An 18,783-nucleotide genomic window follows, 5' to 3' on the forward strand; every position below is an offset into this window, starting at 1 on the left:
TTTTTGGTTTTGTTTTGTTTGTTTTTTTATTTTTAGAAGTCTTTTATATTAAAGATGAAAGGCCTTTGCCCTGATAAGGTTTACCAATACATTAATAGTAGGCAAATTCAAAGATAAGAAGCAAATTCTTGTTGGGAATACGCTGAGACCTGTGTCTTACAAGTCCCACAGTATTAAAATATATTTTTAGCTTGAAAACTTGCTCAGTGTAGTTCATATGAACATGAACATTATATTCATCCACCATTTCCAAGAACCAACTCTGCAGTTTAGAAAAAGAGCCTGCTGTGATTAGCTAGGTACATGGATATCCATATAAAACTTTTTAAAATAAAAACCAAAAACCTAAGAAATCAATCTCTTTCTAAAGATGTCAGATTCTAATATCTGGAAAATGTTAAAACACAACATTATTAGAGCTAATAAACAAGCTCAGGTAAACTGTACAATGTTTCAAACTCAAAACCAGCTCTAGGACTGGAGAGAGGGATCAGAGACTAAAACCACTGTTGTTCTTCCAGACGGTTCGATTCCCAGCATGCACACAGTAGCTCACAACTGTATGTAGCTCCAGTTCCAGGGAATGTGAAGCCCTCATCTGGCGTCCTTAGGCACCAGGCACACAAGTGGCATACAGACATACATATATACATCTAAGATAACAATGATAATCATAATTAATGATAATAATAAAACAGTTCTTTTCCATAGAGTATTAATGAAACCCAAAAAATTTAAAAAGGTACTTTCAGGTTGGAGAAATAGCTCAGCACTTAAAGAGAACTAACTGCTCTTCCAGAAGTCCTGAGTTCAATCCCCAGCAACTACATGGTGGCTCATAACCATCTGTAATGGGATCTGATGCCTTCTTCTGATGTGTCTGAAGACAGTGTACTCGTATACATAAGATAAATAAATCTTTAAAAAAACAAAACAAAAAAAGAGGCACTTTCATGCACTATATAGCACCAGAAATAACAAAATACTTGCAAATAAATCTAACAAAAAACATGTTCCATACTATAAAAATATCATTGAGATTAATTACCTTAAAAAAAGGAAAGATATCATAACCATGGGTCAAAATACTTAAATGTCAGTCTAGATAGATGCCCCAGTGCTTAAAAGTACTGATTTCCCTTCCAAAGGTCCTGAGTGCAATTCCCAGCAACCACATGGTGGCTCACAGCCATCTCTCTGATCTGATGCCTTCTTCTGGTGTGTCTGAAAATAGCTAGTGAACTCATACACAAAATAAATCTTTTAAAAAATGTTTTTTAAATAAAAAAATACTTCAACACACACAAAAAAAATACTTCAATGTTGTTAAAAGTAACAACACTCTTCAAAATGATGTGTATAAATCGATGAAACACTAACCCTTTTATAAGGACTGACAAGCTTAACATATATAGATATAAATGTGCACTGCAACAACCAAAACAATTTGAAAGAGAACCCAGTGAAAAACACTGCGATGTCAAATCTCACTGCAGAACTACCGTAATCAAGAGTCTGTGGTATTGACACAAAGAGATAAAAATCAACTACATCTAGCTGAAAGTACATACATGACTCTTGAGGATATCAAGGCTGTTCACCATGAAAATAATCTTTTCAATGGTGTTCGTGGGACAACTAGACAGTCCCATGAAAAGAATTACTCTACACCTGTAACTAAAAATATACCTAAGGTCTAAGTGTAAGCTCTAGAGTTGGGAAACTCTGTCCATAAAAGGCTTGGCCTGTGAGCCTAAGGGCCTGAGTCTGGTTCCCCAGCATCCGAGGAGAAAGCTCAAAAGCTACACCTGAAGGATATGTCTGAGTCCCAGTGTGGGGATGCAGGGACAAGAGACCCCTTGGACTTTCTGGCCAGCTAGTCTTGCCAAACTGGTAAACTCCAAGTTCAGTGCAAGGTGCTGTCTCAAAAAATAAGGCAGAAAAAGAAACAAATGAGGAAGACACTTGATGTTGACCTCTGGACACATATGTACATGCACATATATGTGAGTGTAACTAGCACATACTTATACAGACACATTACACTTTTACACACACACACACACACACAGACACAAACACACAAGCTTACTTTTTAAAAGACTAGAGATCTGGCTGGCATTTCTAAAAGGGATGTATAATAATGGTCATTAGGAGGGTGGCCCTGGAGCTGGAGAGGTGGCTCAGTAGTGAACTCTGCTCTTCCAGAGGACCTGCACCTGTGTCCTAGCATCCACACTGGGCAGCTCACAATTGCCTGTAATTCTAGCTCCGTGGAACCTAACACCCTCTTCTGGCCTCCGAGTGCACCTGCATTCGGACATACACATGCATGTACACATGTGTACACACACATGCATACACTTAAAAATAAATCTTAAAGAAAAAGAAGAAGAACATGAAAATGTAAGGCACAGTGGCTCACAACTATAATCAGAACACCTGGAAAGGTGAGGCTAGTTTGAAGCCAATCTGGGCTACATGTCTGGATATGATTTTATGCAAGGTCTCATATAATTTCAGTTAGGTAAGGATGGACTTGAACTCTTGATCCTCCTTGCCTCTACTCCTAAATGTTAAGATTATAGGAATGACCCTCCACATCAGCTGAGAACCTATCTTTAAAAAAAAAAAAAAAAAAAAAAGGTAACGGTAAATACATACACAAAAATGGCTATTTTAATCAAAAGGCAACAGCAACTGTATAAGGATGCAGAGAAACTGAAATGTTTATATACTCAAGGCAGGACTATAAAATGATACATTGGCATGTTTAATTTATCAATAACCTGAGCACAGTTAACATATATCCAAGCAAATTCTACTCCTAGATACATGAATAAAGTTTGTTCATACAAAATTTTACACAAATATTCCTAAGAGTGTATCTTTTTTTAATATTATTTATTTACTTTTATTTATATGAGTACCCTATAGCTGTCTTCAGACACACATCAGAAGAGTGTGCATCGGATCCCATTACAGATGGTTGTGAGCCATCATGTGGTTGCTAGGAATTGAACTCAGGACCCCTGGAAGAGCAGTCGGTGCTCTTAATCGCTGAGCTATCTCTCCAGCCTCCCTAAGAGTGTATCTTAATTTTAGGTTTTATTGCTGTGACAAAACAACATCACCAAAAGCAACTAGGGGAGGAAAGTGTTTCCTTGTGGTCCCAGTAAGCTTTATCACTGAGGAAGTCGGGCAGGAACTGAAGCAGAGGCCATGGAGGGCTGCTTACTGGCTTGCTCAGTTTGGTTTATTCTACATCCTAGAACAAATTTCCATTCCACAGAAATCAATTAAGGCTGCCTCTTCTAAGATGACACCAAATCCTGTGAAGCGACAAATACAGTATATTTATACAATGGAGTATTACTAGGCCAATGAAATAAGTCCTGACATGGACTTATTACCTTAAAAACATCCTGCCTGCTGGGCACAGTGCTGCATGGCTATAATCCCAGCACTTACAAGGCAGAAGCAGGACCATCACCACAAGTCCAAGGCTAGCCTCAACCACAGACGATGAGAACCGTCTCAAAACACACACATACCATGGGGGTGTGAAAATAATGGAGCTGAAGATATAGCTCAGTTGGTGGTGCACTTTCCTAGGTTCAATCCAGCACCAATAATCTAGGAGTGGTGGTGGAGACCTGTAATCCCAGCCTTCTGGAGACAGATCCAGGAGAATCAGAAATTCAAGTTTGGGGCTGGAGAGATGGCTCAGCAGTTAAAAAAACACTGACTGCTTTTCCAAAGGTCCTGAGTTCAATTCCCAGCAACCACATGGTGGCTCACAACCATCCATAATGAGATTTGTGGCCCTCTTCTGGTGTGTCTAAAGACAGCTATGATGTACTTACATATAATAAATAAATAAATAAATCTTAAAAAAAAAAAAAAAAAAGAAATTCAAGTTCATCTTTGCTACATAAGCAGTGTGTGGACAGTCTGAGTTATAAGACCCTATCTATTAAAAAAAAAAAGCTGAATATTACAGGATATTTAATCACACTATGAACCCAAGATTGTGTTTTTTACTGAAAACAAAAACAAAACAAACAAACAAAAACTAACCTGTTTCTATTTGTGGTATGGCTCAGATCTCAGCACACACTTTTAATCCCTCTGGCTGGAATACAAACACCTTTAGTAAACACCTTTAATCCCAAATAATGAATGTAAAGTTAGTTTGTAGAAGGAAGCAGCCATGTTTGAAAATGACTAGTTGAGAGGCAGACAAACCAGAGAAAGAGTTGACAAAATGAATCAGGTGTAGGATATGCCCAAATCTCATGAAAGCAGACAGGAAAAAGAGGCTACTAAAGAGAGCAACACAGAAAAAGAGAGGAGAGGAGAAAAAGGAAGGGGCAGTCTACAGAGACAGTTATAGAGAGACACAGACAGAAGCAGCTAGACTCAGGTCAAGACAGAATGAGCCAAAGGATGGCCAGAGTTAGTATGGGACCAAGCAGAGCAATTCAAAGAGGAGAGAGAAGCCAAATTGAATCAGTCAGCTTGGAGAGGAGTTTGAGTCAGAACAGCTGCACTGATCTAGTCAGTCAGAGCAAAGAAATAAAAGGAAAGGGCGATCTTATTCAGCAGTATGTCTCAGAGGCTGAAAACATTCTAGGTCTAGATAAAATGATCCAGAACCTAGGAACTAGGCCTAGGTCTCAGTTAAAGGAGTGAGGCAGCAAGCTTCTGAGAGGACAATTACATCAGGCAAACAAAAGCTGAAACGAGAGACAAGTACTGCATTCTGCATTCCTATGTAAAATGTAAAATGTTGCTCTCACATTAGAGACAGAATCAAGATTGTGGATACATGCAAGGTCAGTGGGTGGGGGGATACTTAGAGACTGGGTAATTGTTACCCAGCTACATCTACTTAGAACTAAGATCTGGTGTTCCATAGCAATAGTAGGGTGACTATGGTTTGAAATAATTTAGGATTTATTATAAACACATGGAGGTAATCAGTCCCATACCTCCCAACACCAAGATAAATGTTTAAAGAGATAAAAATGTGAATTACTCAGATTTGGTCGTTATGAATTATATGCACATGGATCAAATTACCACAGAGTACCAAATAAATACAACCAAACATTTGTCTCAATTTGTTTGAAAAAAACAAAACCATTTAATATCTTTAAGTGGTTGAGAAATTAAAATTTATCAGTCTCCCTTGACAGTTTCTCTATGTAAACCTGATACTTCCCTTGAAGTTAAAAAAAAAAAATCATTATGAACATTTCCAAGTCTATGAGTATTAACATGCTAAAGAATTATTTTGCTGGTCAGTGGTGGTACACGCCTTTAATCACAGCATTTCTGAGTTCGAGGCCAGCCTGGTCTACAGAGTGAGTTCCAGGACAGCCAGGGTTACACAGAGAAACCCTGTCTCAAAGAACTAAAAAAAAAAAAAAAAAAATTTTGAGTACCAACAAATTCATTTTTATTTCTTAAATTCACTTAAAAAGAAATCATTATTCAATGGGTTTAAATAAAGACTGGCAAGGCTTTGAAGATGTAGATTCAATTTAAGCAATAATTTCAGGGCATGGCAAAGTGAGCTCAGTGGTTAAGAATACAAATCTCTTGCTGAGGACCCAAGTTTTGATTCCCAAAACCTATGTAGAATAGCAGTTCACAAACACCTGTACTTCCGGTTTCCAGAGGATCTGATATCTCTGGTCTCTGAGGACACACACACACACACACACACACACTCTCAGCTGGGCAGTTGTGGCGCACATCTTTAGTCCTAACAGAGGGAGGAAGAGGCAGGTGGATCTCTGTGAATTTGAAGTCAGCCTGGTCTACAGATCAAGTTCTAGGACAACCAGAAAACTTGTCTCAGAACTCCAAAAGAGGGGGACGGGACGGAGGGAGAAAAGAAGTAAAGAAAGGAGGGAGGAAGGGAGGGAAGAAAGAAAATTTCAAGGCCAGACACAGTGGTAGATACCTTTAATCCCAGCAGAAACAGAGGCAGGTGAATCTCAGTGAGTTTGAAGCTAGTTCTACATAGCAATTTCTAGGACAGCCAGAGTTTTATATAGTGAGATCTTGTCTCCAAAATATTACTATTATAATTTCAGGTAAATGTGCAAATGCTTCTACATATTTTTAAGGACAAAGGAATTGCATATTTTTTTCTTTTGAGACAAAAGCTCATTTCTGGAAGCTACAATGGCATAGAATTCACAATGTAGCCAAGACTAGCCTCAAACTCCTGGCAATTCTTTCTGCCTCAGACTCATGAATGCTCAGATTACAGGTGCAAGCCGTTACACAAGGCTGCCATGCTTTTTAAAGTAGCATAACTGTTTACAAATTCACAAGTTCAATTATCAAATTTCAATACAATAAAAACTACTAAATTAATTATCTATGTTCACAGAGGAAAAAGTCAGTTCCCTATATTAAAGAAAGTTTGCTTTACTCTAATGATCAGAGCTTCAAAATGGTAAATCCAAATACCTGATTCCAGCATGAAAGGCACAGTCAACATGAAGAGCTGATGAAAACTCAGATGACTCCATTGTGGATCTGGTAACTATAAATTCTGCTCTGTACTGAACACTACTAGCTCCCAGGTGTAAACACAGAGATGACTGTCTAATGCGCTTTCAAGCACCGTGACATCTAAACACACTGGATTACTCTGACTACAGCGTAACACATTCCAATGAAGGGTTTGGCCAATTATCCTCATGTCAAAAACTGAACAATCATAACAAGGAAATGAAGGCAGAACAACAGTCACACATCCTGAAGGTCAGTTTCCTAATGATGCATCACCATTTCTACGCTGAAATGCGGAACACTGGCAGGAAGCAAATAACACTGATGAAGACGAGACAAGGCAGTAGGTAGGCATGAATTAACTAAAGCCTGTCTCAAAAACAAAATACACACACACACACACACACACACACACACACACAAACAAAAAGAGGAAGGAAGGAAGGAAGGAAGGAAAGAAGGAAGGAAGGAAGGAAGGAAGGAAGGAAGGAAGGAAGGAAGGAAGGGAGGGAGGGTGGAGAGAGAGAAGAAAAGAAAAGAAAAGAAAAGAAAAGAAAAGAAAAGAAAAGAAAAGAAAAGAAAAGAAAAGAAAAGAAAAGAAAAGAAGAAATAGTAAAAACTAAATGGTTTTTGTTTTGTTTTGTTTTGTTCTATGAAAATGTCCTCCAATCTTCTATCTTGGCAGAAAGCTTGATAGTGCGAGGGATGTTCTAAAGGCAGGTGAACTATTCAATCCCACAGGAAGCTAACTAGGCTCAGAGAGAAAAGAACTCCAACACTTCTGGAAGTTCCTGAAACTTAACAGGCTCATTGAGGTCTTTATTTCCTAAGAATACGTAAAGAAGCAGTAAAGGCTGCTGCTGAGATTTGGGTGTTGCTATGTGCTGTCATGTTAATGTTTTTGTTTGTTTGTTTGTTTGTTTGTTTTTGATGTTTTGAGACAGGGTTTCTCTGTATAGCCCTGGCTATCCTGGAACTCACTCTGTAGACCAGGTCTGGGGCTATGAGTGGCTTTTTATGTTTACAAACTTTTGTTGTGCAAACCTTGTTCCTTGATTTAAAACTATTTGTTATATAAAATTGGCTATACCAATTACTGGAGGGATTAGAGGTGAGTGGGTCTGGAGTGACCTGGTTAGAGGAGGAGAGACCGGGAGAAAAAGGAAGGACAAGAGAGAAAAGAAAGTCACCATGAGGGGAGATGGACCAAGAGAGCACATGGCCAGGAGAAACAGCAAGTAGCTAGGGTACACCTGTGGGGAGGTAGCCAGTCCAGCAGTTAAAAGAGTAGATTAGGGGTTACCCCCCTCCAGTAATTGTCAAAGCCAAATAAAATAAAATAACCATAGCCTTGGTCTCATTTATTATGAAGCTAATTGGAAATAAACTTAAATTGCTTATACTACAAACCACTAAGAACAAGTGAAGCTGCTTAAAAACAGGTTCAGATAGGCTGAACAGCTGCCTAGAACACTCTGTAACCAGCCAAGCTGCCTAGGAGAGGATTAGACCATATCAACAGTCTCAAGTAGACATTTTCCAACCTTTCCAACTGCCTACACACTGTGCAGGAAGTTCCAGATTCCCAGCTTTCAAAACCCATCACCCATGCTGGGGTGGGCTTTTGGGGAGAACTGCCTTTAACTCATTTCTGCTCCTGTAAGTAACCCCAATAAAACTCACTGCTCACCAAGCTGGACCTGATGGTGCCCTTACTGTCCGATGTCAGTTCCCTAGGTGGGCTGACTAGAAGTTTGTTGGTCTCTCCCCAGAATAGTGTCACACATCATCACTAAATACATTTTTGTTTTTTAAAGTTTTGTATATTTGAGAAGGTCTCATGTAGCCAATACTGGCATCAAACTGACCTTGGTAAAAATGACCTTAAACGCCTAATCTTTCCGCACAAGTGCCATGATTACAGGTGTGTGCCACCATGCTGGGCCAATTAAATTGAGGGAGAGGCATGATATTTGAAGCAAGGCCTCATGTCTCAAACTTTTCTTTAAATAAAATATTGTTTAGAAAATTAGCTCGATATGTATTTCATAACATTAGTTAATAATAAAATATTATATACTTAAAAATGGTTGAGAAATCTTTGTTGTTTTTATTTTTCTTTTAGAGTGGATGATGTTATTTAAGACAGGGTCTCATGCAGTCCAGGCTAGCTTTGAACTCACTATATAGCCAAGACTGATCTTCAACTCCTGATGCTCTTCTTCAAGCCTCTGCTAGCTTACTAAGAGACTTTTAAGTGTTCTCACCACAAAATGGTTAACACAGAGACATGCACATCCATAAAAATATGTGTACAAGCACACGAGTACAGGCATGTACACATGGAGAGACTGGCTGGGGGTCAGCCTCGGATAGCATTCCTCAGGCGTCACTTACCACAAGTTTTGATCTCTCATCAGCCTAAAGCTTACCAAGTAAACTAGATTGGCTGGCCAGAGAAGTCTAAGATCCTTTATCCACCTCCCCAGGGCTGGGATTACAGATGTGCACCACCAGACACCTTTTTTTTTTTAAATGTAGTTTCTAAAAATCAATTCAGGTCCTCATGTTAACATGGCAAACACCTCACCAACTAGGCTCTCCCCAGTTCTAAGTTACTGCATATTAACTAGCTTTATTTAGCCATTCCACACTGTAAAATATGTTTGAAACCATATACATAATTTGTGTCAATTTTGGAAATAGATACATCATTTTAAAAAAGCAAATACTTGCAAGAGTCCAAGAAACCAATTTTTTAAAGATTTGTTTATTTATTTATTTACTTACTTATTTACTTATTTAATGTATGTGAGTACACTGTAGCTGTACAAATGGTTGTGAGCCTTCATGTGGTTGTTGAGGATTAAATTTTTAAGATCTCTGCTTGCTCCCATCAACCCCGCTACCTCTAGTCAACTCCGATCGCTCAGTTCCTGCTTGCTCCAGCCCAAAGATTCATTTGTTTTTATACGTTAAGAACACTGTAGCTGACACACCAGAAGAGGGTGTCAGATCTTATTATGGGTGGTTGTAAGCCACCATGTAGTTGCTGGGATGTGAAGTGTTCTTACCTTTGGAAGTGTTCTTACCCAATGAGACATCTTGACAGTCTCCAATTTTTTTTTTTTAATTAAAACGTGTTTTATTGGGACAGAGTGATATAGCTCAGTATTAAGAGTCCTGGGTTCAAGCCCCAGCAGAGTATTTATCTAGCAGGTAAGAGCACATCACACTACTCCTGAATCACACAAAAACCAACAGCTCAACAAACAAAATTTGAAAATGGATTAAACAAGGGCTTCTGGAATACACTCATAACACCAGCAGTCAGGAGTCTAGGGCAGGAAGGTTATGAGCATACACTGACTATGACCCACATAGTGAGCCCTAGTTTAAATTGTAAACCTTGAGAGATGTTTTGTTATTATTTCCATTGTTTCATATCACTCCTACCTTATGAAAAATGTAGGGTGTGGAACCCATCTAAATTATTACAAGAAATACCATTCAAAATGAGTCAGAAATGTATTTGAGTTATGGCATGCAATACCAGATGACATTTGCTAGAAATGTTAATGTTTATCTCTATTCACTGTATAACTTAAGCCCTGTTTCCCCTGTTAAAAAATGCTAATGTATCCAAATGTATCCTCTAGAACTGGAGGCTGTATATCAGGTATTTATGTTACTGTTCAGTAACAAAAGTAAAATTACAGTTATCATATAGCAATAATTTTAGAAATAATTTTATTGTGGTGGGTCACCATAACATAAGGAATTATATTAAAGGGTTACAGCATTAGAAAGGTTGAAAATCATTGCTCGAGGGTCTAAAGACTAACCAAATAATGAGACATAACTCTATAGAAAACACCTTCATTCAGCATAATATTTGTGTTATATTTCCTTTCACTCAAGATGGGATCTCATATAGCGTAAGATGACCTTGAACTTTTGATGTAGCTCAGGAAGACTTTGAACTTTTATTCCTCTGTCTTTGCCTTCAGGGTAATGAGGTTACAAGCATGTGCCACCCTGCTCAGTTTGAACTATGCCAGGGATCAAACCTAGGACTCTGTGTGTCTAGGCAAGCACTCTGCCAACTGAGCCACATCCACAGATAAACAGATAGCTCACTGGGTACAAGTCTTAGTAACCTGAGTTCAATCTCTGGAAACCACAGTGGGAGAGAATCAACTCAACAACAGTGTTTTGTGACCTCCATACATGAGCACCCATGTTCACACATGCCTATCACATACACTCACAATAATACAATAAGCATTTCAAAGTTTTAAAATTCTGTTCTATACTTGAATTCCTATGGCATATACCAACACACCACACAGAAAGGAGAGTCGTCAATTCCCACTATGTAATTTAAAGACTTGACAGGAACCAGAAATGTTTGCACTTTTGCAGGGCTTCAGGAACAATAGCCTAATGCCCAGAAAAGCTACATAGTGATCTACCACTAGTGAAGTATCATCAGCTAATAATAAAAACCAACTGTTAACCAGGTGACATGTCTATTCTTTTCTGTGTAGAAAGCCAAGGTCAGAAAATGTGTAACACTTTTTAAATAAATACTAATATTGTGAACAAAATTGTTATTCTGTATTTTGTGTTTTTATCTTTTTGAGACAATGCCTCATATAGCCCAAGCTGGCCTTACCTCCCAAGTGCTGAGATAACAAGTATGTACTACCACACCTGGGTTGAGTAAATAGAATTTTAAATTCTGCCTAAAAGTTATAATCAGTTTATAGCAAGCAGCAGTTAAATATTTCATCCTCAGCAGGTAAAAGCAGTTGCTGGGTAAGGCTGGTAACCTGAGTTAAATCACAGAGCACACATAAGACAGAAGGAAGGAGAGAAAAGAAGCCACAGAATTGTCCTCTAATATCTACACGTGCACTGTGGCATGGCCACAAGCATGCCTGCACACATGCAAACACATCATCAACAATAAGTTTTAAAAAAATAATTTCAATCTTAGCTAGGCATGGTATTACCAGTTGTCCTGGCTACTTAGAAGGCTGAGACTGAAGGAACACTTATGTCTGCATATTCAAGGCCAGCCTGAACAACACAGCAGACCTCATCTTTAAAAAAATCAAGAAACCTAGATGTAGTGGTGCTTATCTATAATCACAGCACTTGACAAGCTGAAGCAGGAGGACTGATAGGAGTTCAATACCAGCATGGTCTGTGTGAAACTATCAAGAAGAAAGGTAAAAACAAATTTTAACCCAATTAACTAGGTGCAACTTTCTAGCAAATTAAGACTTTCTTCAGGATTTTTACTAGTAGCTATACCGGTATGCTACAGTTAAAAGCCTAAATGCCACTTAATTTGAACTACAAGCTAGCTATCTGCTCTGTGATAAATTACTTAACAGCTCTGCATATTAATTCCATCACCTGAAGAATAAGAGTAGAAAGGATACGCTTCCTAGAGGTGTTCTGAGGATAAAGTTATCTCACCGGTGATAGGCTTCTCGCCGGTACTTTTTCAAGGCATGCTTATCCATGTTAGCAGGCACATCTGCTGCATTCTGTAAGCGGTCACTCCAGGAGGTCGTCATTTTATCTGCTGCATTCTGTAAGCGGTCACTCCAGGAGGTCGTCATTTTATTTGTAGGATGAGTTCTAAAAAAGAAAATCAACACTTTAGTAGTCTTATATTGGCACTGGTATACTAACATGCCGTTTAAAAATCCTTTTTAGACACTGCTGCTGTTAAGATGTACACCTTTCATCACATTAGGAAAAACATCCAGGACGGACAGAGTGGACAGCTGAGGATCTTTGCATTAAGTACTTTGATACCTAGGCTATTCTTAGATCTCACTTTCCTTGAAGTTTTCACTTGTATATTATTTTGCTCTGTTTTGTTTTTACTACTGCTGGAGAGCAAATGCAGAGCCTCACATAACTTAGCAAGCATTCTATAACTGAGTTACATTTTTATTAAACTGCCAGTGTTTGTGAAAACATCTAGAATATAGCATTCTGAGCATGCTAATATCTTGACAGTAAGCCAATTCTAAATAAACCAAATGTGTAATTGCTAAAAACATTCAGGTAATATTCACATAAGAAATTGTGTCGTAGCTGTGTCCTCCAGGTTCAACCTAACAACTGCCTTCATGAATCACTGCAGATTCTCTATCTCCCCCGCCAAAGACTATCAAGAGACCAGGCGTACGGACATTACTTCATGGAGGTAAGACTTGAGGGCTGCATGAAATCCACCACTCCTCAAGATCATATACCGATTATGTAAAAGGGTGAGACTCTTCAGTGACACAGATTTTTTTGTTGAGTAGTCCCTACTGTACACAGAACTTTACAATGGGACAGCTGCCTGAAAGTCTCTCTTGAGACTAGAGGTCATAGGCCCTAGGAGAGACCAACATGCTATTATTCTGCTAAACAGACATATCAAGCCAACTCCTGATGACTTATCACTATACTCAAATTAGTGTATCTCTTATCACTATTCATCATTCAGCGTAATTCACAGGGTGGGACCAGAGGCAGCTCCATAGAAAAGCACCTGCCTGCGTCATTTATGGCCCTGGGTTCAATCCCAACATCACGAAAAATCATTTTTTTTCATTGTAGTTAGGTCATGAGCACCGGCTTTTTGCCCCCACCCCTTTTCTTGTCAGTGCTGGGGTTGAATCTTGGGTCTGGCTATGCAATGTAAAGCCCTCTCCACTAACTTCCTTCCATTTGTCTTATTGCTTTATCCACAGATGTTTATAGCATTTGCCCTAAATTGTACAATACACTATCAAAGCCAACACTCAAAATATTTGTTATCTCCAGATGGTGGTGGCACACACCTTGAATCCCAGCACTTTAATCAGGATTTCTGAGTTTGAGGCCAGCCTAGTCTACAAAGTGAGTTCCAGGACATCCAGTCCAGGGCTACACAGAGAAACCCTGTCTCAAAAAAAAAAAAAATTGTTATCATAGGAGCTGGTGAGATGGCTCAGTGGTTAAGAGTGACTGCTACTCTTCACTACAGTCCCTGTACCCACATCAGCCAGCTCACTATACCACCTGCACGCCACTTTAGGGGATGTGATGCTGTCTTCACCTGCATATCCAACACACACACACACACACACACACGCACACACACAGAAAGAGAAACAGAGACAAACAGATACACACAAACACAGAATGTTTTAAGTATCTGCATACTAAAGAGATGGCTAACAAATTTCAAAGGGTTAAGGCTAGGAACAGTATACATATTTTTGCATATAACATTTCCAAATGTGAAGTATGCATTTGATCAGTATCTCAGTGTCTGTCTGTCTCTTTTTCTCTTTCAACTATAAGCCCCATGACACTGAAACTCTATTTTCAGCCCTATCCCAATCATCATGCACAACAAACAATACACAGACAGATATACATGTACTCTTCCCATATACAGGCATTGTAGTTCATACTTATAATATCAGCATTTGGGAGGCTGAGGCAGGAAGACTGCCAAAAGTTCAAGACTAGCCTTAGTCTACATAGTGAATTAGAATAGCCTGAGCTAATATGGAACACCCTGTTTCCAACAGACCTGCCAACTAACACACACACACACTCTCTCTCTCTCTCTCTCTCTCTCACACACACACACACACACACACACACACACACTCCACATGTAAATATGTGAAATAAACAAAGTACTCACTCTCTGTATTTCAAGCTTTTTTTATTCAAAAGCTAATTTGTATACAAGCCTGAAGACCCAAAAATACAGCCCAAGTTCCCTTTAATGCTTTAAGTCAATCTGTAAAAATCTTACCCTTGGTTCACAAATGTGTTCTAATCTTGGCTTGATAAATGTAGTAATATTTTGCTAACCTCTCAACATCAGGCTTTAGAACAAAGGTCCCTTGTTCTCTGGTGGAAGATGACTAAGCTGAGAAGATTCTGTCAAGTGAGAAATGCAGTTCCTGTTGCCTTCACAATCTGTTTTCCTGATTCAAGCATCAGCCTTGTCCTATCTGTACTCTGAAATTCTAACTGGAAACACAAACTTAGCAGGGCATATTGGCCTGTAATCCAGCACATTAGAGGTAAAGGTAGGAAGGAGGGAAGTCAAGGTCAACCACAGCTTCAGAGCAAGTTTGAGGCCAGTCTAGAAACATGAGACTCCATCTTCAAAAAGGGAGATGTGTAAGGTGCTAAAACCAGTGGCTGCCATGCAAATGTGCTAATACTTAAGGCTGCTGCACAAAGCACTTAATGCTTAGAAAAATGTATAACTAATTTCTACTTTTAGGCCCAAAATTTCACAATTCCCATTACATACCAAAGATTCTCACCATATCATAAAAATGTCCATGTCAAATTTATTAAATTTAATCTTCTACCCATCGACAGAACTATTTCAAGAATCCACTTATAAAATCTACCTGAGAAGTAAACCAGAAGCGGTAGATAAGAGAGCTCAGTCAGTAAAGTGCCTGCCTCCAAGCCATGGTACCTTTCTTCCAGAGCAGGAGACTCGAGGTTAAATCCTGGAGCCCACTGGATGGAGGCCAACAAAAGGCCCTGTTTCAAAGGACGGGGAGGGCATTTCTGAAAATGATACCCCAAATTGTCTTCTGACCTTCACAAGCTCATAATGCACAAAAATAAATATAAATTTAACAAACACAAAACAAAAATCAAGTAAGACGGGGGTACACACCAGTTAGAATGCCCGTCTAACCAGTAAGAGGCCTGGTCTAGAACCCAGCACCACATAAACTGGCGGTAGTGATACTTAACCATAATCCCAACACCCAGGGTGGGAGCAGGTGCAGTAATTCAAGGTCATCTTCAGCTACAAAGGAGTTCCCAGCTGGGAACTTGCATGAAACTTTGTCATAACAAGTAAGTAAATTGTGTATAACTCAGTGTTAGAACACACACTGGCCTCCCATACACAACACATGAGGTTCAGTCTCTAACACTATAAAAAAATAATAATAAATTTGGGACTGAGGATATAAAGTTAATGGAAGGCTTGCCTAGCATGCATATAAACTGCACGTCCAGTCCGCCATGCCAGGTATGCTAGTGCAGCCTGTGATTCCCGCACAGAGGTGTAGCCAAAAAGTTTCAGGTCATCCTCAGCTATGCAGAGTTTGAGAATAGCCTACCTTGCATAAGACCCTGTCTTAATATAATAAGATAAATAAAAAATAAATCAAAACTTTCACATTCCACATTCCGCCTGTCTCATTATAATGAGACCTGTCTTGTCTTTTATTAGCTTGCAGACTGGTTTTATGTCAAATGCAAAGGTGGGAAGAAAATGTACAAAACAAATGCTACTTGAGCACCATGTTAAAGGCAAAGTAGAATCCCAGCACTCGGGAGGCAGAGGCAGGCGGATTTCTGAGTTCGAGGCCAGCCTGGTCTACAAAGTGAGTTCCAGGACAGCCAGGGCTATACAGAGAAACCCTGTCTCGAAAAACCAAAAACAAAAAAACAAAAAAAGACAAAGTAGAAGAAAACATTGCCTATAAATTCAAATAAGAAAGCACAATTTATAAAACTCTTCCAAAAATACAAAAATAAAGAGAAAAGACAGACCATAGCTGGGTGGTGGTAGTGCACACCTTTTTTTTTTTTTTTTTTTAAAGATTTATTTATTTATTATATGTAAGTACACTGTAGCTGTCTTCAGACACACCAGAAGAAGGAGTCAGATCTCGTCAAAGATGGTTGTGAGCCACCATGTGGTTGCTGGGATTTGAACTCAGGACCTTCGGAAGAGCAGTCGGGCGCTCTTACCCACTGAGCCATCTCACCAGCCCCAGTGGTGCACACCTTTAATCCCAGCAGTTGGGAGGCAGAAGCAGTCAGGTCTCTGTGAGTTCCAGGCCATGTGGCCTACAGTGCAAGTTCTAGGACAGCCAAGGCTACACAGAGAAACCTTGACTCAGAAAAGAACAAAACCAAAAAAACACAGTCCATAACTGTATTAACATTTCATGTATTCCAAATACATACACTTAACCTAAATCTAAACATAAAAAAAAAAATTACTGAGCAAATCGAAACTGAAAGATACTCAACAAAAAAGAAGCTATACTCAAAATTTATCAACATCAAGAAAACAAGCAAAAAGTGAGAGTTGTACCTCAAAAGTAAATAAGGCGGGGGGAGGGGCTCAATGGTAGAGGTGCATATACTTCCAACACCAAGAAATTTTTAGCATTAGCTGGACATTAGGTAATAATGTTACACTCATCTTTAAAATTTTTATTTATGTGTATGGATGTTTTGTCTGCATATATGTCTGTATCATGTTCATAACTGGTACCTGAAGAGATGAGAAGAGGTTATTGGATCCATTCCAACTACAGGGATAGTTGGATGCTACCACAGAGGTGCTGAGAACGGAACCTGGGTCCCCTAGAAGAACAACTAGTACAACTAACAACTGAACCACCGCTCCAGTTCAACGTTACACTAATTTTTAAAGTGATAGCAGTATCGTATTTGTAGGGCAGTCTCCTTATGATATTCAAATCAAAATTTTCAAGAGTAAGTTGTCTTTACAACTTATTTTTAAGTGGTTCTAAATTTAAAACAATGTATGTAGAGCCAAGCAGATGGCTCGGAAGTAAAGGCAGGGGATTTGCTGCCAAGCATGACAACCTGAATTTATCCCAATCCCTTATGGTTGGAGGAGAGATCGCTACGCACACAACAGTAGCACCCATGCACCCTCACATATACTCTCAAAATAAATAGATTTTTAAAAACATTTAAATTATATGCAAAAAATATAAAGTAAAATGGCCAATGCTGTTTACTGGTAAATCCAGGTGAAAGTTATAAAAGAGCTCATTACACCACCATGTAATTTTCTACAGAATTAAAATGTTCAAATGAAAAGTGGGATAAGCCTTTAATCCCAGCTCTTGGGAGGCAGAGGCAGACAGATTTCTGAGTTCGAGGCCAGCCTGGTCTACAGAGTGAGTTCCAGGACAGCCAGAGCTACACAGAGAAACCCTGTCTCAGAAAAAAAAAAAAAAAAAAAGGTGGGATAAACATGTAAAATTGATTCATAAGAAAAAAATAATGAAAACCACACAAGCTATTCGCAATACCGTAACTGAAAGAAGCCTTAGAAGTCAGTTGCACAGCTGGGTGCAAATACCCATACTTGGGAGATAGAGGAAGGATTGTCTAGGCTAACCTGGGTTCTATAAGAGCCTGTCTCAAAAACAAAACAAACAACAAAACAAAAATCAATGACAGAAAATGGAGTAAGTTGCCAGGTAGAGAATCAAGAAGAGAACTGTTTTTAAAAGGTGGGAGTGGCATGGTGGCACTTCCTAGAACCCCAGCCCTTGGAAGGTAAAGACAAAGGATCTCCGGGAATTGGAGGCCAGCCTAGTCCAGTCAACTACAGGCAGCCATAAGGATCAGTGTGAGGTAGGCTACCTTACATAGTGAGCTCCAGGGTAGCCAGGGCTACTGTGGAAAACCCTGTCTCAAAGCAAAACAAACCAGACCATCCAGATTACTCTGCAGATAGCAGTGCTCACCACCAAGCCTTCTGACCGGAATTCAACCTCTGGGTCCCACATGGGAGAGGGGAGAACCAATACCCACAAGTTGTCCTCTGTCCTGTTTACACACAGTAAATTAAATGTACTTTTAAAATGCAAAATAGGGCTGGAGAGATGACTCGGTAGTTAAAAGCACGGCTCTTCCAGCGGTCCTGAGTTCAATTCCCAGCAACCATGGTGGCTCACAGCCATCTGTAATGGGATGCAACATCCTCTTCTGGTGTCTGAAGAAAAACTGAATAAGGTAAAAAGGAAGGTGGGTGGGGGGAATGTTTATTATATGTATCTATCTTGGGTCGGGACACCCTTGTGCCACAGGATGCATATGGACATCAGAGGACTTGTGGGAGTTAATTCTCTCCTTCCACCATGTGGGGCACAGGGATCAAACTCAGGTTGTCAGGCTTGCAAGGATACTGCCATTACTCACTGAGCCATCTCTCTGGCCCAAAGAAACTTTAAATTGGGTCTAGTAGCAAAAGACTGTTGTCAGGGCTATTCTGGAGACTGAAGGCTGTAGATTAAGTTCAAGGTTGGCCTGGGCTACATAGCAATGTCTAGGTCAGCCTAGACAACTTATGAAAACCCTTATCAAAATAAAAAGTTTTGAAGTGGGGAAAAAAGACTGGGGATGTGTTGCTGTAGAGCA

General features: G+C 39.4%; 1 protein-coding gene across 3 annotated transcripts in view; it reads right to left on the minus strand.

Annotated features, from left to right (window-relative positions):
* Positions 1 to 18,783, minus strand: part of Nt5c2 (5'-nucleotidase, cytosolic II) — an 89,290-nt gene that overhangs the window by 58,179 nt on the left and 12,328 nt on the right. For all 3 annotated transcript variants that reach the window (XM_029531059.1, XM_021194076.2, XM_029531108.1), the window contains exon 2: positions 12,025 to 12,189. In XM_029531059.1, the coding sequence (XP_029386919.1) occupies positions 12,025 to 12,189 (165 nt within the window). The remainder of the gene's footprint in view (positions 1 to 12,024; positions 12,190 to 18,783) is intronic.

Source organism: Mus pahari, chromosome 1 (assembly GCF_900095145.1).
Source record: "Mus pahari chromosome 1, PAHARI_EIJ_v1.1, whole genome shotgun sequence".
Classification (NCBI taxonomy): domain Eukaryota; kingdom Metazoa; phylum Chordata; class Mammalia; order Rodentia; family Muridae; genus Mus; species Mus pahari.